The 20,101-nt window shown below is 35.9% G+C and overlaps 5 protein-coding genes and 1 non-coding gene across 7 annotated transcripts; 4 read left to right on the top strand and 2 right to left on the bottom strand.

The window, feature by feature from the left end:
* The first annotated feature begins 428 nt into the window (after positions 1-428).
* Positions 429-510, top strand: TRNAS-GCU. Its single transcript has one exon. It is a non-coding gene; the product is annotated as a tRNA-Ser (tRNA).
* Positions 511-723: 213 nt separating this feature from the next.
* Positions 724-1,987, top strand: LOC17879104 (mitochondrial uncoupling protein 4). Its single transcript, XM_006285778.2, has one exon. The coding sequence runs from the start codon at positions 880-882 to the stop codon at positions 1,822-1,824; it is 945 nt and encodes a 314-aa protein (XP_006285840.1). The 5' UTR covers positions 724-879; the 3' UTR covers positions 1,825-1,987.
* Positions 1,968-9,162, bottom strand: LOC17878555 (rho GTPase-activating protein REN1). Its single transcript, XM_023778035.1, has 24 exons — positions 9,103-9,162; positions 8,871-8,933; positions 8,718-8,786; positions 8,214-8,250; positions 7,851-7,927; positions 7,314-7,384; positions 7,119-7,197; positions 6,684-6,828; positions 6,276-6,392; positions 6,118-6,195; positions 5,967-6,022; positions 5,819-5,888; positions 5,313-5,397; positions 4,974-5,217; positions 4,523-4,759; positions 4,029-4,316; positions 3,857-3,915; positions 3,672-3,732; positions 3,481-3,564; positions 3,270-3,383; positions 3,018-3,187; positions 2,858-2,921; positions 2,635-2,769; positions 1,968-2,561 (listed from the first exon to the last, which is right to left on the bottom strand). Exons 1-24 carry the CDS (start codon positions 9,160-9,162, stop codon positions 2,238-2,240), a joined length of 2,787 nt encoding a protein of 928 aa, XP_023633803.1. The 3' UTR covers positions 1,968-2,237.
* A 3,797-nt stretch (positions 9,163-12,959) lies between these two features.
* Positions 12,960-14,738, top strand: LOC17879206. 2 transcript variants are annotated; one of them, XM_023778379.1, is made up of 6 exons: positions 12,960-13,341; positions 13,464-13,554; positions 13,671-13,828; positions 13,919-13,946; positions 14,233-14,341; positions 14,443-14,738. In XM_023778379.1, the coding sequence occupies exons 1-6, from the start codon at positions 13,084-13,086 to the stop codon at positions 14,522-14,524; spliced, it is 726 nt and encodes a 241-aa protein (XP_023634147.1). In that variant the 5' UTR covers positions 12,960-13,083; the 3' UTR covers positions 14,525-14,738. The 2 variants fall into 2 exon arrangements, with proteins under 2 accessions (XP_023634147.1, XP_006284194.2); XM_006284132.2 differs by having other exon boundaries at positions 12,962-13,341; positions 13,668-13,828.
* Positions 14,739-15,921: 1,183 nt separating this feature from the next.
* LOC17879215 lies at positions 15,922-18,049 on the top strand. Its single transcript, XM_006285068.2, has 3 exons — positions 15,922-16,006; positions 17,357-17,584; positions 17,712-18,049. The coding sequence occupies exons 1-3, from the start codon at positions 15,922-15,924 to the stop codon at positions 18,047-18,049; spliced, it is 651 nt and encodes a 216-aa protein (XP_006285130.2).
* Positions 18,050-18,799: 750 nt separating this feature from the next.
* On the bottom strand, positions 18,800-19,641 carry LOC17878973. The gene is made up of 3 exons (XM_023779564.1): positions 19,579-19,641; positions 19,274-19,489; positions 18,800-19,185 (listed from the first exon to the last, which is right to left on the bottom strand). Exons 1-3 carry the CDS (start codon positions 19,607-19,609, stop codon positions 18,926-18,928), a joined length of 507 nt encoding a protein of 168 aa, XP_023635332.1. The 5' UTR covers positions 19,610-19,641; the 3' UTR covers positions 18,800-18,925.
* Between the last annotated feature and the right edge of the window lie 460 nt (positions 19,642-20,101).

The following is a 20,101-nucleotide window of genomic DNA, read 5'->3' as shown; positions in this document are numbered from 1 at the left end:
AGTCAGATTGTATTGAATGGAGATATTACTCGCCATGTTTGATGTAAGAAGGGCAAATTGTAAAAAGGTCGATGTCAAACGTGAAGACTGGATCAACCAAGAGTCATCTCGTGTCGTGGAAAACTATGTATTTCCACCCAACTTTCCCATCTTATCACTTCGGTATTTGAAATAGTAATTAAGGAATCAATAACCTAATGAATGTTTCAAATACAACTACTAATACCAAAGCTACCCAACTATGTAAAGTCAATGAAACTAATAGTAATATTTTCCGAGTAAATATTACAATTCAGTAAAACTTCTAGTACTTATATTAAACAAATTTACAAAAATAAAGTTGTCAATTAACAAAGAAATTTCACTAGTTCCACACTATTAGAAAACTTAATTAAACTTTAACTTTTTTACAGAGAAGATTACAACAAGTCGCTTTGGCCGAGTGGTTAAGGCGTGTGCCTGCTAAGTACATGGGATTTTCCCGCGAGAGTTCGAATCTCTCAGGCGACGTATCTTTTTTGCTTCCTTTAACATTAAGGCCCAATTAACAGGTCTCGCTCGTAAAGCCCATAAAGCTACCAGTGGGCTGTCTTTGACTCACTCACACGTTTTTCTACTTTTTGACCAGCTGGCGAATCTGACTGACTTAATTAGGGTTTACTTTAATGAACGAACGAACGATCAGGGAGAGAGACACACTCTTCATGTCTCACTCATCGTTCGTCAACATTGAACACAAGACAAAACCGCGTCACAAAAACGACACACTACAAATACAACTCTTTGTTTCCCTCTTCTTCTTCATCACACTCTCTTATACACTGTATTAAATACAGTATATCTCAGTTTCATTCTCTCTTCCTTCCGATTTCACAAAAGATGGGCGTCAAAAGTTTCGTTGAAGGTGGGATTGCCTCTGTAATCGCCGGTTGCTCCACTCACCCTCTCGATCTCATCAAGGTTCGTCTTCAGCTCCACGGCGAAACTCCTTCCTCCTCCACCGTCACTCTCCTCCGTCCAGCTCTCGCTTTCCCCAACTCTTCTCCTGCTGCTTTTCTCGCCGAGACCACCTCTTCTGTTCCCAAACTTGGACCGATTTCACTCGGAATCAACATCGTCAAGTCGGAAGGCGCCGCCGCGTTATTCTCCGGCGTCTCCGCTACACTTCTCCGTCAGACTCTCTATTCTACCACCAGGATGGGTCTTTACGAAGTGCTTAAGAACAAATGGACTGATCCTGAGTCAGGAAAGCTGAGTCTGAGTCGTAAGATCGGTGCAGGGCTGCTCGCTGGTGGAATCGGAGCCGCCGTTGGAAATCCGGCCGACGTGGCGATGGTTAGGATGCAAGCTGACGGGAGGCTTCCTTTAGCACAGCGTCGTAACTACGCCGGAGTAGGAGACGCAATCAAGAGCATGGTGAAGGGAGAAGGCGTAACGAGCTTGTGGCGTGGCTCTGCTCTGACGATTAACAGAGCGATGATTGTGACGGCGGCTCAGCTTGCATCGTACGATCAGTTCAAGGAAGGGATTGTGGAGAGTGGTGTGATGGAGGACGGGCTCGGGACTCACGCGGTTGCGAGTTTCGCGGCGGGTTTCGTCGCGTCGGTGGCGTCGAATCCGGTGGATGTGATAAAGACGAGAGTGATGAATATGAAGATGGGAGCGTACGAAGGCGCGTGGGATTGTGCGGTGAAGACTGTTAGAGCTGAAGGAGCTATGGCTCTATATAAAGGCTTTGTTCCTACGGTTTGTAGGCAAGGACCTTTCACTGTCGTTCTCTTCGTTACCTTGGAGCAAGTCAGGAAGCTGCTTAGTGATTTTTGATACTTCTATTCTTTTATTGATGATGATGATGATGATGACGACTACTATTTTAGTATATTCATTTTTTCATTTTTGAAATACAGTAGTGAACCCAAAGAGGGAAGAGGAGTTCAATATACTTTTGTTCAAATCCTTGTTATAAATACAATTCAATTTCTGTTCCTATACTGATGTGAATGTCCACTACCAAAACAACAGATCCAACGCACAGTTAAAAACACACAAAAAAATAGTGTAGTTTATTTGGTTTTAGAAAAAGCTGAAGCAAGATAAAAAAAAAAAAAAAGATAAGAGAAGAGTAGACTAAAAAGAATGAATCTGTTATTGTGTTGTTGGGTAAAGAATAAGCATAAATGGAGCTGGAGTTAATTTGGCGGCTGTACATCTGGAGTTAAGCAGCTCTAAGAAAGAGATCATCTGGAAAAGGTTCTCGGTGTGGTGCTGGGATGGCCTCCCCCAGATGATCCTCTGCCTCTGTCTCCTCCTCCGTTCTCGGATCTTCCTCTGTCAAGAACATGTGGGCTTTGGAGTTTGCCGCTGTCTGAGTCCTGGTTTGACCCTGATCCTTTCTCGGTTTCCTCTGATACACGGTTTGGCCCTGAGGATGGACTGGATTGCCCTGGGGCTCTTCCTTTGTCCATGTTTTGGAGCTCGTTTGCAATCTGACTCCGTCTCTCCTTCAGGAAGTTGAGTCGCATTGTCAATTTGGAAAGTGCAGAAGTTGTTGTTGTGCTTCCCTGTTTGTTGCACTCAGCTTCTAGTTTTGAATGATATTTGGATGAAATTTAATGGTTTCAGTTTGAAACTTACCTCTCCCTTTGTGCCAGACCTCTTTGACATGCCTGCCAGCTTTGAGCTGCCACGTGACATTTCTTGTTGCGAACTTTTGCTCCGTGAACCCTGTTGCTTCTCTGTCTCATTTTCTCTTGCAGCCGCTTGCCCATCCTGCAAAATGTTTCCCGTCTGTAATGGATAAATACATAGAAAGAAAACACAACTTGATAGACATATATCAGATGTTTACAGTGGTTACCTTGGACGTTGACCTTTCAAAAATATGAGTAGAGGCTGCTTCAGTATCCTTTTGTTTCTCCTTCCTGTGTGACAAAGTTGAACAAAAACTACTAATTAGCTTTGATATGGTTTGAATCAAAGGCCCTGAGGTTACATGTGAATCTGTGGTGAATCCTTACATCTTTGCATTGTGCTCTGGCATTTTCCGAGATTCTTTGCTGGTACCATGCGTGGAACCAGAGGCTTTTACGTCCTGTTGACCAAGTCTATTTTCAAGATCATCAACCTTATGTTCCAAGTTGACAATATCAGCCTCAGCCTGAGCTACGTCTTGCAGATCTTTCTTCAACTGCAGACATGTCATCCAAGTTATGTACTTTTTTTAACCAGCCAAAAGATCAAATAGTTGCTAGATAAAGATGAAAGGAAACCTTTTCATCGATCGATTCTGGAATAGGTTGATTTCCTTTTGACAAGTTCAGTCCTGTTTCCAGGGCTAATTTCCTGTCTCTCTCTTGCTGCAACTGTTCTTGTAGTCTTTCCACCTAGATGAAGAGAAAACACACATACATATACCTAAATATAGACACTCAATAATAACAAACTTTACATAGCTAGGATATGGTTTTATTTTACACTTACATCTTGCTCTAGAGCTTGGCGCCGCCCATACAATGCCTTCTTCCGTCGCTCCAAACTAGCTTGTAGAACTGCATTGTTTTTTACCTGTTACCAAACTTAGAGGTTGTTAGGTCATATATATTTTAAAAGCATCACTTATATTGCCAAACGAGTTAGCAAAAGCAAAGACACTCAAAAGGACTTATCGTGACCTCTTCTGTAATTCTGTTTTGCAGCTCCAATTTGGTTGACTCAAGTCTCTCAATGTCAGCACTGCCGAATATTAACATTTTCAGAATGAAACCGATGTAATGTAGACCACATCAATTCTTGTCCAAACAAATTTGAAGTTTTGTAAGAACCTATGTAAATCATTTGTAGCCATGATAATACTTACTTGTCCTCATCCACTTCCACTGTAAAATCGATAGATTCCATCGACAGGTTTTTCTTCCCCTGAGCACATAAAACATCAACCTTTTAGTATATTTCTGGATCCCTTAAGAGATAGATAAAACAAAGAGAGCTGGTCCCTGAAAATAATAAAGGCAGAAGAAAAATAAACTTACAGGGGTGCGACCCCAGTTCCTTTTACTTCCTCCTGGTGCATCGGATAGAGTTGACGGTTTTTGAGTGCTAGATTTCACATCTGATGTTGATGAATTCTTATTCTCAGGTTTCGAGACCTCTACAACAGCCTTTACCTCGGTATTATCAACTCCTCTAACCATGATTTCCTCATCCTTTTTTCCGTCATCGTGTCGTGGTAGTGAAGATCGTTTAGAGCCAGATAAAAGTTTCTTAGGCTCCTTAGTTCCTTTCGGGGATTTTGACACAGGACTTAAATAATCATTTACCTGCAGCAAACAGTTATATGAAATGTTGCAAACACAATCGCCAAGTGAGCAGGGATGAGGACCAAGGAACTTGTACCATCAATGTAAACTTTTAAATAAATTCCAGAATCCAAATATGAACTCAATTATAGTGTAATATTCCTTGTAATCGTAAGATAACTTTTCGAGAAAAAGATTAAAGATTGAAGGTTAGTATATGAACGTGCCTGATGGTCATCAGGATCAATGCTGTCTGAATATTTGTCGTCTGAGGCGGCACTTTCACTGTATGATCCATTGGATTCATTTTCCAGGTCCTCTTCCTCATCTGTGTAGTCATCAGACCCCTGAGTGCCATCATCCTCATCGTCTTCATCATCATACTCTTCATCATCAGATCCCTCCTCTGTTCCACTACCACTCTCTTCTGAGTCAGAGTACAATCCCGGTGACAGGGTACCTTCCTGCAGACAGAGACCATTCATAAAGTTAGTGTCTGAAAATAAGCATACTAGTGCAACTATGATAAGAACCAAAATTGTCATTTCACATTGCCTCCAATGTTTTCACTATACTACTGTATTAAAGAACGTATAACTAAGCAGAGAGGTAACCATTCATCAATTATGATCGTGTGACTAAGAAGACCCTTAATCATAGAGAGAACTATTGTCTTACTCCAAATATACTTTCATATTCTTCTAATAGTGTTATCACTATAGCCTGGGCATGATTAGCCGCAGCAGCTGCTTGCAGAAGTTGCATAGAACCATCACCCCCGACATCAAAATCATTTTCAATTTCACAGTCACCAGCCAGAAGGGGTCGAAGAAGTAAAGGTGCCATACAAGCTGCAACGGCGTTTGTGTTCATCCGGTTCACAGTTTTGTTAGAGGATACAGTCTGCATCATCATCAGGATTCTGCAAGAGGACAAACAATCAGTTAATGACAAAAATTAATTTACCCATATGCATGTTAAATCATCTTCGTAAGCTAAATGTGGAAAATAGACTACCTTTGCAATAGGCGACGATTTGGTTCAGGGAATGATTCACAGATTGCTGCCCGCATAGCATTGACTCTATTGCCACGGTCTGTACCTGGTAAAGTTGCGCGTCAGAAAACTGGGAATACGATATGTTGCATTGCAAGGAGAAGAGGCTAAATATCAAACGGACACTTAAATAAATGTCGCTTGAGTTCATTATCAAAATTTCTCAATGCTGATTAAATTCTAGATATTGTCCAAAAATATGTCATTTTGTACAAAACAACTAAAAAAAAAAACAACAAAAGTGGATATGCATGTCCAAAAGGAGTTATTCAGTTAATTTTACAGTGGAGACATCTGATTGTCCTTAAGAGTAAGCAATATAATGATCATAGTAAACTCCAAGAAAGATAAATGCTTACTGAAAAAAAGATGGTAATGTATCTAGCTTTCGATGGAGCACCAAGGAAGGGGACACACATACACACACATTTAAAAAAAAAAAAACAGAAAGATAATGATAAACTTACGGCAAGCTTCCAGAAGGGCGTTGCAACAAGATGCAGGCACCGGAGAGGAAGGCAACTCTCTAAGAAAATACTGCACATTTATAGATACAGTTAGAGAGGTTTAAGAGTGATAAGCTAACTCAGCATTTTAATGAATAGTAGCAGATACCTTAAGGCAATCAGCAATAACATGAGCATCCTCCTCGGGACTGAACTCATTTTTTCCTGAACCAAGTGCCTCTGTATCAATAACTTGCACAAAGCAGGAAAAAAAATTGAATAAATACATGTAATCGTATATATAACATAAGAACTCAAACCTTGCTCATATTCTCGAATCCGGTGTTCAACATCATCAACATCGGCAGCTTGTCTCAAGATTCCTTCAATCCTGACTCCTGCAAGTTATTGTTGTCTAATTTCAGCTTAGAGTAAGTAAAAGAAGCAGCAAATCAAGCTGAAAGCTTAAAAATAATACCATGATCTTCAACAAATCTAAGGGCCTTTTCCAAGAAAGATGGAGCTCCATCTACATCTTCTAAAGCAAGTAATACTGGCCTTCCAAGAACGGTTGATTTTGCTGGTGTCTCATCTTCTATAAAAATATAAAAAGAATGCATCATTGTCAATAAAAAGATAAAGAAATGCCTTATTGTCCAATGAACTGAAAGAGAAACTAATCTTCCACTATCTAATGAATGACCATATTTTAGGGAGACTTTCAAGACTAACTGGTCAGCCTTAAACTCCAGACGCAGGGATCATATGTTAACATGATAGTATTTTCATGTTGCTTAATTTCAACTTTGACATTCTCACAACACTCAAGACATATATCTTGTTTTCTTTTTTATAAACTAAACCATTGAAAAGGTGACAAGCATACTCTTTTCATCAACACCAGCAGCGGGTTCTGCATGATCATTCCTGAAAATACCATTTTGACCCATAACATGAGAAGCACTTGGTGCTTGTGTCAAAGCGTTTTCTAGAGCAGCTTTCCACTCATATAGATCCTCCATAGTGTCAGCCTTAAAAAAAATCAAATCATACGGTCAAAGTTTATCCATCTCGATAGTCAGTAAATACATCCATAACAAAATAGAGTTCAATAAATAAACAGAAAACAGTTTTTAAGGGGGTAAGGTGGGTTCCAGGTGCGTGGCACACTAGCACCCATGTAGCCAAGAAAAGCAAAGGAATGGTTCTGAAATGAACAGAAACTTTCAGGGCGTAAAATAAGATGCAATTGAGGTGGATGCAACTGATAAAAATAAGATTAAGGAGATCAATGACAGAAAACAAAAGTTTTGAGAAAAACCTTGAGTGTAAAGGCACGTCCATCACGACCATCAGGGAAGAGAACAGTCAACAGCTTCTTATCTGCCTTAACTACCACACTAAAAGATAGTTCGAAGTTATATGATATTAGTAACACCAAACATATAATAACATAATACATAACTATTTTGATTATATAAGAAAAAGATTTTAATGATTCAAGCAATAAGCCAACCTGCCTGAATTGTTGAGATCAATTCCCCCAAGGGTCAGATTGACCTCACTGCCCTTCTGTTGGACTGCACTCTGAAAGATAAACAGAAATATGAGATACCCATTCTCTGTAACAATAACAGGGTCATGCCTTGTAAGAACTGTAAAATCTTAATCTGATAAAGGATTTTCGCCAATCCCTTCAAAAGAAATATGTGTTGTTAGCTTAAACGCATGTAATACTTTTTCACATATAAATGATATAAGCTAGAAATCCATGGTTAGAGATGTCACAAGCTTTCAGAAGCAGCTGACACTGTTTACATCCTCCATTATCCAGTAAAATTTCTTGTTGTTATACCTTGGAACTAGGATTCCTATTCTAGTGCCCATGTAAATCAAGTTTCGTTTTTTAAAGAATGTGTTAGATGGCAAACTCATATATTCAAAGAGAGAAAAATAGTAGTTCTTTAATATTTATAGAAGACCATCACTGCTTTAGAAAGCACACAAGGAGGTAACATTTCAAAGCACTTTTCATGAGAATATGAATGCTTACCGGGTCACTTCGAAAGAATACTAGTGAAGTACGGGTCAAAATAAACCATCTTTTCTTCCATGATGTCCACCCAATCCCTGTATTAAATGAAATAGAAAGTGGTGAGAGACAATTATGAGATAAGCTACTGACCAGGACATGTACGATGTAGCCTAGTGGTTTTTGTGCAAGTGCCTAGTATCACTAATTGGGTTCAACCCGCCTGCAAAACCCAGTTCACTGGATATATGTCCTTACTATCTGTTAGTAACAGTTACCCCCAGTCAGAATTAAGACCACATGTCATCCTAAGAGCAATTCTTATAATCCTAAGAAAGGCTACACTGAACTAGTATACATCCAAAGAAATAAAGCATACAATACCTTTTGATGATATAGATAGGGGTCCACTCTTGAAAACCTACAAAGTCGACAAAAACAAATTCAAAGAGAGTCAGAGATATCTAAATATAAAATCAACAACATAAACACATTCACTTTTTCTTTGTGTTGGCATTTACATGATTTAATATTTTGCCTTTACATTGTAAGGAAACTAGAAAAGATCCTTTGTAAATGTTAATTAGAGAAGATACTGATCACTGACTACTTTGTGTATGAAAAATTGAAAACAAAACAAAAATAAGAAGAGATTGTGTGTCTTTACTTAAAGCAAGCATAATAGTATAATTTTGAAAACGCAAAACACAATCCGTAAGTCAAAGGAAGCAATAATCCAATTCCACCCAGGACATGGCTAAATGATTATCAAGCAACCATGCCCAATGGAGAAGGCAGGAGGTACAGTGAATCTCACATTCACCTAACTAATGTTCCGATACAGAGTCAATTCAATCAAAAATGCCAAATAGAGAAATTAAACATTACCGTGTTGCCACCACGGGAACGCGAGTCTGTGTTCCCAGACTGCGCAGGAGGAATGCTACAGGTGTCACCCTGAAATCAGAAAGAAAACATTGGTTGGAGATGGATATTCGAAAAAAATCAGGAAAAGGGAGATTGACAGAGAGAGAGACGCACATGAGGCTGCTGGTCTTGTTGTTCATGAGCGCTAGGCTTTTGCCGCTCTACCTGTTGTTGTTCCTGTTGTTGTTGCTTTTTTTGTTAAGGCTGAGCCTGGGGCTGAGGCTGCGAAGAGGATGATGATGAGGATGATGATGATGCTTCTGCGTTTTTGTTAGCCATAACTCGGTTCACGCCATAGACGTAGGTATACGGGGGGGGGGGGGGGGCACTAAAGAGAAGAATGCACGATCATCAAATTCAAGGAGCGGGTAAACGGCATCGGATTCTGATCAGAAGAAGATGCCATGAATGAATTCGAGAAACAAACCTTGATTTGATTCGATCTAGAGGATGACGATGAGGATAATTAATAAATTATTTATCAAAAATAAATTTTATTTAGTTAACTTGATTTTGGCATCTCAGGGGTGAGAATAGAGAAATGATGAATGATTTGATTTTTGATGAGTTCAACGGAGTTTGAGGAGAAGCGATAAAAATGGGCGAAATGAGAGGAAGGAACCCTTTAATTTGCTCTGCTCTTTTTATTTATTTTCTTTTTTAATTTGGCAGTTGTCCACGTCATCATCTCCTTCCTTTCTTGGAGGGAAAATATTTTCCCTCTTTTCTCCCTTTTGACCTCTTCTTCTGTTTATCAAAAAAATTACCCAATAATAAATCCCCTTATAATTATCTCTCTACTCTATAGTTTATAAGATATTTTCTTTGATAAATCTTATCTTAGAGCAACATTATCAATAACATCTTAGATTTTGATCTTAGAATTAATTTACTATTAAAATCTCATAAATTGCCACATATGCATATTTTAGACTTTGTTTTGTATTTTGTAAAAGATATTATTTTCCTAATAAACCCAGATTTTGTATTTAATTTAAATATTAAATTGTCTAAGATATATCTAAGAAGCTGCCTATAAGAGCAACATTATTAAGGAGATCTTAATTTTTAATCTTAAGATTAATTTATTATTAAATTTGAAAAAGTAATGGTTAAGAGTTATATTTTTGTTTTTAGTTTTGAAATGTCTTTATTGGTAGGATCTTAAGTTAGGGATCTTAGGAAAAAATAATCTAAAAAAAATTAAATAAATTTAAATTTGTAATTTTAGAAAATTTTATAATTATTGCAAATTTATCATTTTAAAACATACATGAGATACAATTTATAACATAAATAACATAAAATCATAATAGTTTTAAACTTGATTTCTAGAAAATTTAATAGTTCTTTTGTATATTTGAGAATGAGTAAAAAACAACCTATCTTACAATTTTTGTCAAATGTTTATTAGACGTTCCAAGAGTCTTAAGAAACCAAATTAGATTATAACTTTTTTAATAAAACTTTTATCTTGGATAGTATTGGTAGGTTGATACATGCATAGGCATAAGAAGAAAAACATTTACAAAAAGCTAAGACTATCTAAAATACAATAAATTAAAAGCTTCCAAATAGTTCCAATTTTTTAATTTTTTTTAATTAAAATATTAAAACATGAAACAATAAAATAGATTTTCGAAAGAAATTAAAAGAAAAATGTTAAATAAGAACACATAACACAAAAAAAGCATTCCACCAATCGTTTATTGACACATGTCGTATCTTAGCCACAATTTTAGATCTTAAATAAGATCTAGATCTTAGCATAAATCATCATTTACCATTTAAATTAAATCAAAAAGTACTCAATATTAAACTAAGAATGAGTTAAGATCCCATTGATAATGTTGATCTATTGTTGGCCTAAAAACCTTCCAATGAAGATGGTCTAATTTGTACTTACGTTTTAAAACATTGATTTTGGAATATTAGATATATACATATATATAATTAAAGAATCTATCTCTCTCCTTGTGACAGAAAAAAATATATAGAAGAAAAAAATGACAACCTTACATTGATTTGACAATCTGACCTCCACAGTAATATTCTGAATCGTGCAGGGCACGACCCTCCACCAGTACCACTCTCTATTATTTTTTCTGGTTAGCTTAGGCTTAGGCATTATATTTAATTGAGTTTGAATAATTATAATATAAATCTACGTAATTCATTCAAAATATATATATATAAATCTACGTGACCCATTAGTTTGGATAATGCTGCTGCGTGCATGGGGACTCGTTCATTCGCCTGCGTTTCGAGTTTTTTTTTTTGTGATAGGTGCTTCAATACTATTCAATAGTATTCATTTTATGTAATGAACATATACAAATGCAACTAGAACTATCTTTTTTTTTTGTGATAACATGAATAGTATATTATTGAACCATCGATCACAAAAGTCTCTCGAATCTATATAGTAAAATATAGAAAGAAAATAAATAAATCCGGTGGGTTATCAAACACACATGGTTTTTCTAGGAGACAAGCTACATACATGGACGGAAATTAATGAAGAGTCTCACATTTCCCCCCAAGGCTATCATTACTTAACATATCAATAAATAGCTCTTAGGTCATTATTATAGGGGGATTTTACATCCTTTTTCCTTAAGAAAAGATTTTGTGTTGCCCTTATATGTTAAGAGATCATCAATAATATTGGTCTAAACTTATATGATTGGTCTGAGTAATAGAACAATGTTGCGTGTGTGTATGCTATTTTAAGATTTGCTTTTAAATGAAATCCTAAATTCATATAAATATACATCACTATGGTTTTATATATCCATAGATATTGATACTTGCTTACTTGTCCTAGCTTATATCCATGCATTTATGGTCCACTCAAATAGAAAGCATTCGAGAAAGTTGATGAATGGTATCCAAGTACTCATAACTGATCGAGCGCGAAACATTATATATTATATAGATAAATAATATACTTTTTAAAAAACGTTTTCAACTCTCATCACATCTAAAAGCTTGAGATTAACAGGAGCTAAAGTATCCGCTAGGCGCTAGCTTCAGCTTACGTTGTGATTCCTCATGCGCCAAGGATTCCTTTCCTCCATGGAATATGTTTGTCAAAAACGAGGCGACGCTAACATGAAGACAGTTTTGTTTATCTTGGGATAAGAGAACATCATAATAACACGTACGCAAACATCTCATACTAGTAGCTAATTCGTCTTCGGTTATATTTGCCAATATAAGGATTTTCAACGCCCGGAACAAAATGTCACGATTACAATGTTAGCACGATATCTCGCATATTTACCCCCTTAAAAAGTAAATACTATCAACATTACAATGGATTCTTGTCTTGTAGTTTATAGTCTTGTACTTTCAGTTATTAGCTTCTCTTTTATAGGATTTTATTTGTTTCCGTTGGTTTATGTATGTAATTTTCAAGTTTCCTATAGTTTCAATAATAAAATTCTAGATAAAAAAAAAATAAGAGTAATGGATTTACACCTCTGGTAAATTGGTAAAGACTTGGATTTCGAATCTAACATCACAAAATTGACTTCGCAAATCATCCGAAAACGTATTATGATCAGCATAAAACTGAATGAACACATCCACGTGGTTTTATAGACAAAAAAAAAAAAGAAGACAACCACAATTTTTGATAGCCTTTTTTATAATCTGATAAATCGAAGTAGGATTGAGATCATATGTGATTGGGTAATCCTTGACATCCCAAAACACACATGTCTTATCATATGTCCAAACTAACAACGATTAAACTAGATCCTATTAGATACGCATACACTATCAAAGGCAAATCAACTTCGAACGAGAGAGAATTAAAGAGATATATACAGAAAGATCTTAGAAAAATTGTATTAGTTGACATATGTAAAATTTTTTAGTCTCGTCGGGGATAATGACATATGTGAAAATTAACCGGCATGCTTTAAAAATTTTAATTTAATTATGGTTTAATGCTGGTTAATTATGATTTGTTGCTATTTTTTTTTAATTACTAGAATCAATACCTTTTTCCATATGATTGTTTGTAAGGAAAAAGTATAAAAATAATTAAAATAATTGAAAATAAATGTCTTTAGGAATTTAAAGCAACCTTTTTCTTTTTGTGCTTAAGATTCAATAGTTAGATTCTATATCGAGCAAATTTAATTGCTTGTTGTCTTACTACTTACGACTCTCTTTATTTCCTTTTCCTTTTATTCCGGTCGAAATAAAACAAACAAATAGGTCGCCAAGGGGGAAAAATTGTGGAGCAGAACAATCATCAAATCAATCAATTCGTCTTCCTTCTCTTTTAGCACATCTTTCCGATTCCGCTACAGCCATGGAAATCGAGGTACCTTGCTTGTCCCATGATACCGAGAACAAAGGAACTCGCATCGATTTAGATAGTATTCGTGTCAAGCGGAAGACGTTGCATAAATTGCTCGAGGATTGCCAGAAAGCTCTTGAGCTGCTTGACCTTACCGATACTAGTCCTTCCGGCGGCGGCGAACAGAGTGACCTACTTCACGAGGAGGAGGAGGAATTGGACAGGGAAGAGTCGTCTTCTTCCGATCCAGGAGATCCTGAAGCCGATAAAGTATGCTTTATATATTACCTTACTCTCTCTAGTTCTTAAAATTGTGATGGAGGATTAGCTTAGTTTAGAATTTAAAAGCTTGTGACTCGGTTCATGATTCTGTGATTGGTTTGCTTGTGCAGTTTTATGATCTCATCAAATCTAGAGTTGAATGTAATGACTTTCGTGAAAGGATAGAATTAGCTCAAGTTTCAGTTCCTCAAGACCTTTCTGGTAAGGAAAGAAGTTTCAGTTTGTTCCTTTGTTTTACTCCAATGTGATTTTGCCAATGTATTTGTTATTCGTTGTAGAGATAACTTTTGTAATATAACTTGTTGAATTTGCAGAAGATGGTAGCTCTTGGGACGTAGTTAGTGAAGATGATGTATGGGGTGAGGAATATTTGGGTCAAACAGAAGATGATTATGTCCTTGTTAGGGAAGAAGATATAGCAGACGGTATCGCGTGTTTCATGGCTACATATTTATCATCCCTTAAGCAGACTAAGGTACATTAACGCGCATATCTTGCTTGCTCGATTTTTGTATGTCTCATTGACTTTTGATGTGATATTAATCTGAGTGCTATCTTTTTGTAGGATATATCACCTGATCAGCTTCAGAAAGGTAAATCTTGAACTTCCATCAGTTACAGTTAGAACCTATTTCTACTTTGCTATTCTCTCGGAAACAAAGATAGTCGTAGCCTAGGGTCCTGCTGTAGAGAATGAGAACTCCAAAACTCTTTCTTTCCCCAAGACCCCTAATCAACCAAATACATGACAACCCTACTTATCTGTTGAATCCCCTAAGCTCTCTTTCCAACAGGATGCTAGTGATGTTGACTCTCATGTCTCCTTATGAAAGACTTTTTATCAGATACTAAGAGTTTTCATATGAATTGGCATTGTAGCACTTAGCACGATGTTTTCTGTGAAGAAGAGAAAAGGGAAGCTTCGAAAAGCCTGGGAGGGAAGTAAAGTTATTTACAACGTAGCATCATGGAGCGCAACTGCAATAGGGTACATCCAGAACAAAATAGATACAGTTAATAGTTTGAGTGTCTAAATGTTTCTGATTGTCTCACTAATCTAATGGCCCTTTTAATTCTTATCGGTAACAGGATATATCAAAACCCGATGATCCTGAGTATCGCATCAAAAGCCTTCTGGATGTCGTGCCAGGCTATATCAAAGCTTGTCTGAAGTATAGACACATCTTACATGATTATCATAAGTTACAGCAGCCTTGTCTTGGCAATATATGTTATATATATCATTCAGTTTATCTCTGTACAAATGCAGTTTGTTGCTTCTTCTCTCTCTTTCTGTGATATGCTCCTCCCTTTTCCATTGTATCCTCAAAATGCAATCTTAATGATTCGTTTGATCTCAATTTGATATGCCAGCTTCTTCTGAAGTCAAGTGTGATAAGCTCTTAGAAATAATTTATAGATTGTAAAGAAACTATAAACGATTAAGAATGCTAATAAGTCTAATATGCTAGAGTATAATCGGATGCCTGTGATAAAGTTTTGAAACAACGTTGACATGAAATTTCAACTCCGGAAACCGCCATGAAAGTTGCAACGTTCTTAATTGCTTAACAGATTTACCAAAGATTTATTCTCATTGAAGTCTTGAATTTAATACTCTGTCACGTTCATTCAAATTTAGTAAAGAGTGTTTAAGTAAACTTGACAGTTATTGTGTTGTTAACTCTTATCACAACTCATATCAGATGTGATGCCAGTCTTGTAAACATTCAGTACTAAAGAAAAATGTGGTAACCATTGTACTTTATTTTACATGTAAAAGCTTTCTGAGGGTTTCGACAATTTGCTCCACCAAGCAAAATATTTCTGAGTGTTTCTATAGAGAGATACAATCACTTAGACAGTTGAGGTTCAGATGGAGCATCAAAGTCAGAATGTATCTCGGGTTTCTTCAAGTTCTTAATAATCTAAGAAGTTTGATATCTAGCTCATCTCTGAAGAAATGTTCCTCGATCTCCCAACTGACTTGGCTACAAAAAAACAAACAAATTATATAGAAGGAAAATCTTTTCCAGATTTAATATAAAAAATTTATATTTAATAAATCAAAACTAATTAAATTCGAAATTTAGAGATTAAAAAAATAGAAAGATATATTTAAAATATAATTTTCTTTTATTGTTATAAGATAATGATAGTTTACTAAAAATTATATTCAATTTTACAAGATAGTTATAAAGTTATTAAGCTTATATATAGCCAAATAATTTCCAAAATTCCAAACATATTCAAAGTATATTTGTTTACAGTTCTGAGAGTTTTATTTACAGATCTAGATTGTTTAAAAAGAAAAAAAAATACTAAACATAATAATTATATTAGTTTAATTGTGTAAATTATTATTTTTTTGTTATACTAAACATAATAATTATATTAGTTTAATAGTTATAAAATTATTTATTATATTAGGCCCATGGACAGCCCGACAAATTGACAGAGCTTTGGTTGTAAGTTATAACCTACTGTAGCCCTAAAATTCATAAAGGCTCTCATCAGCCACCGCTAGCGTCGTCTCTGATATTGTGGAAAACACCGTACGTCGAAACCATGCCCAGAAATGAATCGTACCCACGGACCACCTGCGAGACATACCGCAGATTGTTCCCTTGGACCAGCAGCAAGACAGACCGCCGTAAGATTTCTCGAAATCAATTGTTTATGATATGATCTCTGTCTATCTGTCATATACATATACTAGGTTTAAACCCGCGGTACACCGCGGGTCGATATATGGAGAATAAATTTTAGTTTCTTATTTTTAAAATTTTATAATTACCTAATTTAGATTAATTAATTTATTTCATTTTTCTAATGTAACAAAAATGTTGTATTTGCATCAAATGTGTTAGTTATATTGGTGTAGTAAGATAATTTTTAGGGGAAGAAGTGAAGGTTGAACTTAATATTAATATATGTCATTTGTACACGACCTGTTATTGTATTTGATCTCTTTTCTAAATAAAGCTATTTGTGATTTTAAAATCGAGTGATTGGTACTATATTGTTTCACCTACAGTTAGAATTTTAATGTCGAGTAATAGTGATTAATTATTATTTGTTTTTGTTATCTAATTCGTCATTCCAAATTATTATATTTGTTTGGTATTTTCATTAAATATATTAGTTATAATGGTGTAATAAAACAATTTTTAAGTGAAGAAGTGAAGGTTGAATAGAGTATCGGCTATAGCCTATATGTACTCGACCCGTTACTATACCCGCCCGTTATCGTATTTGTGTTAGTTATATTGGTGTAGTAAGATAATTTTTTAGGGTGGAGAAGTAAAGGTTGAATAGAATATTCGTTATATGTACTCGATCCGTTACTGTATTCAACCCGTTAATGTGTGTTATCTGTTCTCTTAACTAATAAAGGTATTTGTTATTTGAATAAGATATAAATTTGAATAAGATTAAATTATTGAAATATAATTAGTGTTCAAAAATTATTGATTTGCGAAGATTTTCTTTATTACCAAGAAATATTGTGAGTGCTAAAAATCTAAGATTACGTGTATTAATCATATTATGCCGATTTGGTTTTTAACAACAATGAATAATCAGTGTATCATTGCTTAATTGATTTAAATGTTTTATTAATGGGCTGTGTGTTTACAATTTTGAGCCCAACAATCTGCAGATTATTGTTCACACGTTTCTTCCTTGATTCAAAGTTGAGGACCCATAAAGTAATTCGGACGGGTTTATGGTGTAGACGCGCGGATCCATTGAATACTTTTGTTTCTATTTATTTGTTTGACTATTTTACCCCTGTCAATTTTGAGAAAGGTTCTCAATCAATAGAAATTGAAGGGTAAATTTGGAATTTTTTGACAAAAAGTTCTGATTTTCAATTTTGTACTTCTCTTTTAATATTAAGAAGATAGTTGGTAGAATATTTTGTCTAGGATTGATCTGGATTTGATCTAAGTTTTATTTGTGGCGAGATCTTTGTTTTTTAAAATCTGTGTAAATTGTACAGTGCGTAAAACGTTAGTCATATGGGATATTGAGGATTACACAATCCCTGAAGGAGAAGGTCTCGATCTTGATTGCATCAAGCAGAAAATCGAAGCAGCTATAAAGAAGGAGGGTTTTGATATTAGAATGATGCTGACCATTTGGGTTTTCGGTGGTGCCGAGAATTCAAGCTTTGTTGAATTGAAAGCCAAATTTTGGGACGCCGGATTTCGTGTCCATCCCTTTGAAGGTGCTCTCTCTCTCTCTCTCTCTCACTATCAAATCCAATTCCTTCCTCTAAACTTAAATATATATCTCTTATTATATATAAATTAAACCCTCTCGTACGTAATCTCTCTATATTTGCATGCATGCAGGGGATAAACTTGGCAGGTTTAACACTATGTTTGCGGACGTTGCTATCTGGTCATTCAGCTTGGGAGAGCCAGCAAATTTGCTGATACTCTCAGAAGAAAAGGAGAACATGGAACATGACCTCAAATTCTGCAGATTTCGTCAAGCTTTAGAAAATAAAGGTTTCACTGTTGCCTCAGAACACCCTGATATTCTCTTTAACCAAGAAACTGCCGTTGAAGAAGAGCCACCACAAGGTCTTAACCGTGTACCTTACTATGATGTCGCAAGTGACGGCAGTCTTACGATTGCTTACTGGCCGCCCATACAAACCTCCGATCCTCCTGAGCCTTACCCCTGAAGAAGTGGAATGGTATATGAAAGAATACCCACCCACTTTTTCAAATGATATCGACCCCTAGTAAGTTTAACTTGTGCATTGTCATAGGCCGGGAGTAATATTAACTTGTACGCTTTTCTCATCGATCGCCCAGATCGTATTTATTATTACACTATTTAATTAGACTGTTGCTTTGAATTAAGCATATACTGTATATACATTGCCTTTGTTAGTTATAAATGGTGCTTCCTTACTCCTTTTCAATCTTTGAAATGGTTTCATTCAGCGACAAGGGAAAATATTGTTGCTTCTCCTTAGCAATTTGAAGAAAACCACAGCAAAAAAAAAAAATCATTATATATACTTGTACAACTACAAAAATATCGTCATCTTGGTGGCCAAAAGATAGGAGAGTAGTGTAGTAAGTTTAGCTGAACAAAAAGTGACAGACTCATCAAAATATTTGTAGTTCTAGAAGACCTGCAGCTGCAGCTGCAGCTGAAGTTCATTCAGGATCATATTCGATTGAAAGCACTAATAAAAATTAGCAGAAAGTACTATTAATCCAAAGAAAAGTCTCCATATATAATGACCACTGTTTGTCATCGCTATATATGCTTTTTTATCAATATATATATATATATATATGGTTGCTTAATTCTTCAATCTTCTACCGATTTCCACCTCTTCCGTACGTCCCAAGCACAAGTATTCAAGTTTCATGCACATGCACCCACAGTAAACGTCAGTGCAAGGCGATGGTCAAGAGAATGTAAAAAAATGTTTAAACCAAAAGCTTGATATCAGCACAAAGACAATAATAACATATAGAACATCCCTTGAGGACAGATAGATTTGCAAAAGAGTTAGTCGTCGGTAACAGCCAGAGAGTATCCGCTAGCTTCCGCTAATGTTTCCTCCATCAAATATGCTTGCCAAGAAAGAGGGTGCGCTCCCAAGAGGAAATTCCCATTCTGGCTTAGGTGCTTGGGATATGAGAACACCATAATACCAGACCGTACTCAAAAAACGAATACTAGTAGCCAAGTCGTCGTCGAATAGTTTTGCGATTACAATCACATTTGATGGTGTAGGATTTTCCAGAGTCCACAACATAACGTCACCATATATGGAACGATGTCTCTCATATTGACCCCCTACAAAGTCTAAGTAGGTAAGTAACAGAGATCTTAGATTACATATATCAAAAAAAAGAAGAAAAGAGATCAGTAATGGATTTCTCACCTCGTGTAAAGACTTCGAATATGACTCCAGCATCCGAAGATTGACGTAGGAATTCATCCGAGAAGGTATTATTACCAACATAAGCCTGAATGCACACCTCCTCATCACAGCCATAGTTCTTGATAGCCCCTTTGATACTATGGTAAATCGAAGCAGCATCGAGGCCATCTGGGATTGGATAATCCTCCACATCCCAAAACACACATGTCTTACCAGCTACACGAAACGGACACCGATTAAACAAATTAATCATAAATTAGATCCGATTATATACATATATATATAGAGAGAGAGAGAGATCTTACACTTGTGAAAAACCAGCGGGGGGGTGTACATGTCTTCTTCGGTATTGCGTATGGTTTGGTCAGAAAGCTGCGGCTGAGAGAGACTTTGTGAATTTAGGGTTACTACAATATAGATATAATTTTTTAACTTGTCTGATTTTAATAATTTTGGAGATATGTGCCATATTCGACCAAACCTTATTAACAAATGCCATATGTTTTTCCCTTATTAAAAAAAGCTGCCATAAGTCGGCTTTGTGGCATACGTGTGATTACGAAACTGATCCTGGACAATTACAAGATTTGTTTCGTCGTTGCATGTAGAGCTTAACGTGTCACGTCGTTACATTCAAAATGGACCCTAGCCATGTTTAATGTTTTCGAGTAGTGGACGAGTTCGGGTTATTGTCTATGGAAAATTTGATTTGTAGTAATGTACATTTGAATAATCCGTAAGAAGAATTCCAAATTTGATTTATATTGGTGGAGTGATGTTCTGCGCCTTTTCTACTTTCTGCGCTATCTTGTCCTCTTTATTGGTGGG

Source organism: Capsella rubella, unplaced genomic scaffold, assembly GCF_000375325.1.
Source record: "Capsella rubella cultivar Monte Gargano unplaced genomic scaffold, Caprub1_0 scaffold_7, whole genome shotgun sequence".
Classification (NCBI taxonomy): domain Eukaryota; kingdom Viridiplantae; phylum Streptophyta; class Magnoliopsida; order Brassicales; family Brassicaceae; genus Capsella; species Capsella rubella.
This window is presented reverse-complemented; position numbering and strand designations above follow the sequence as displayed.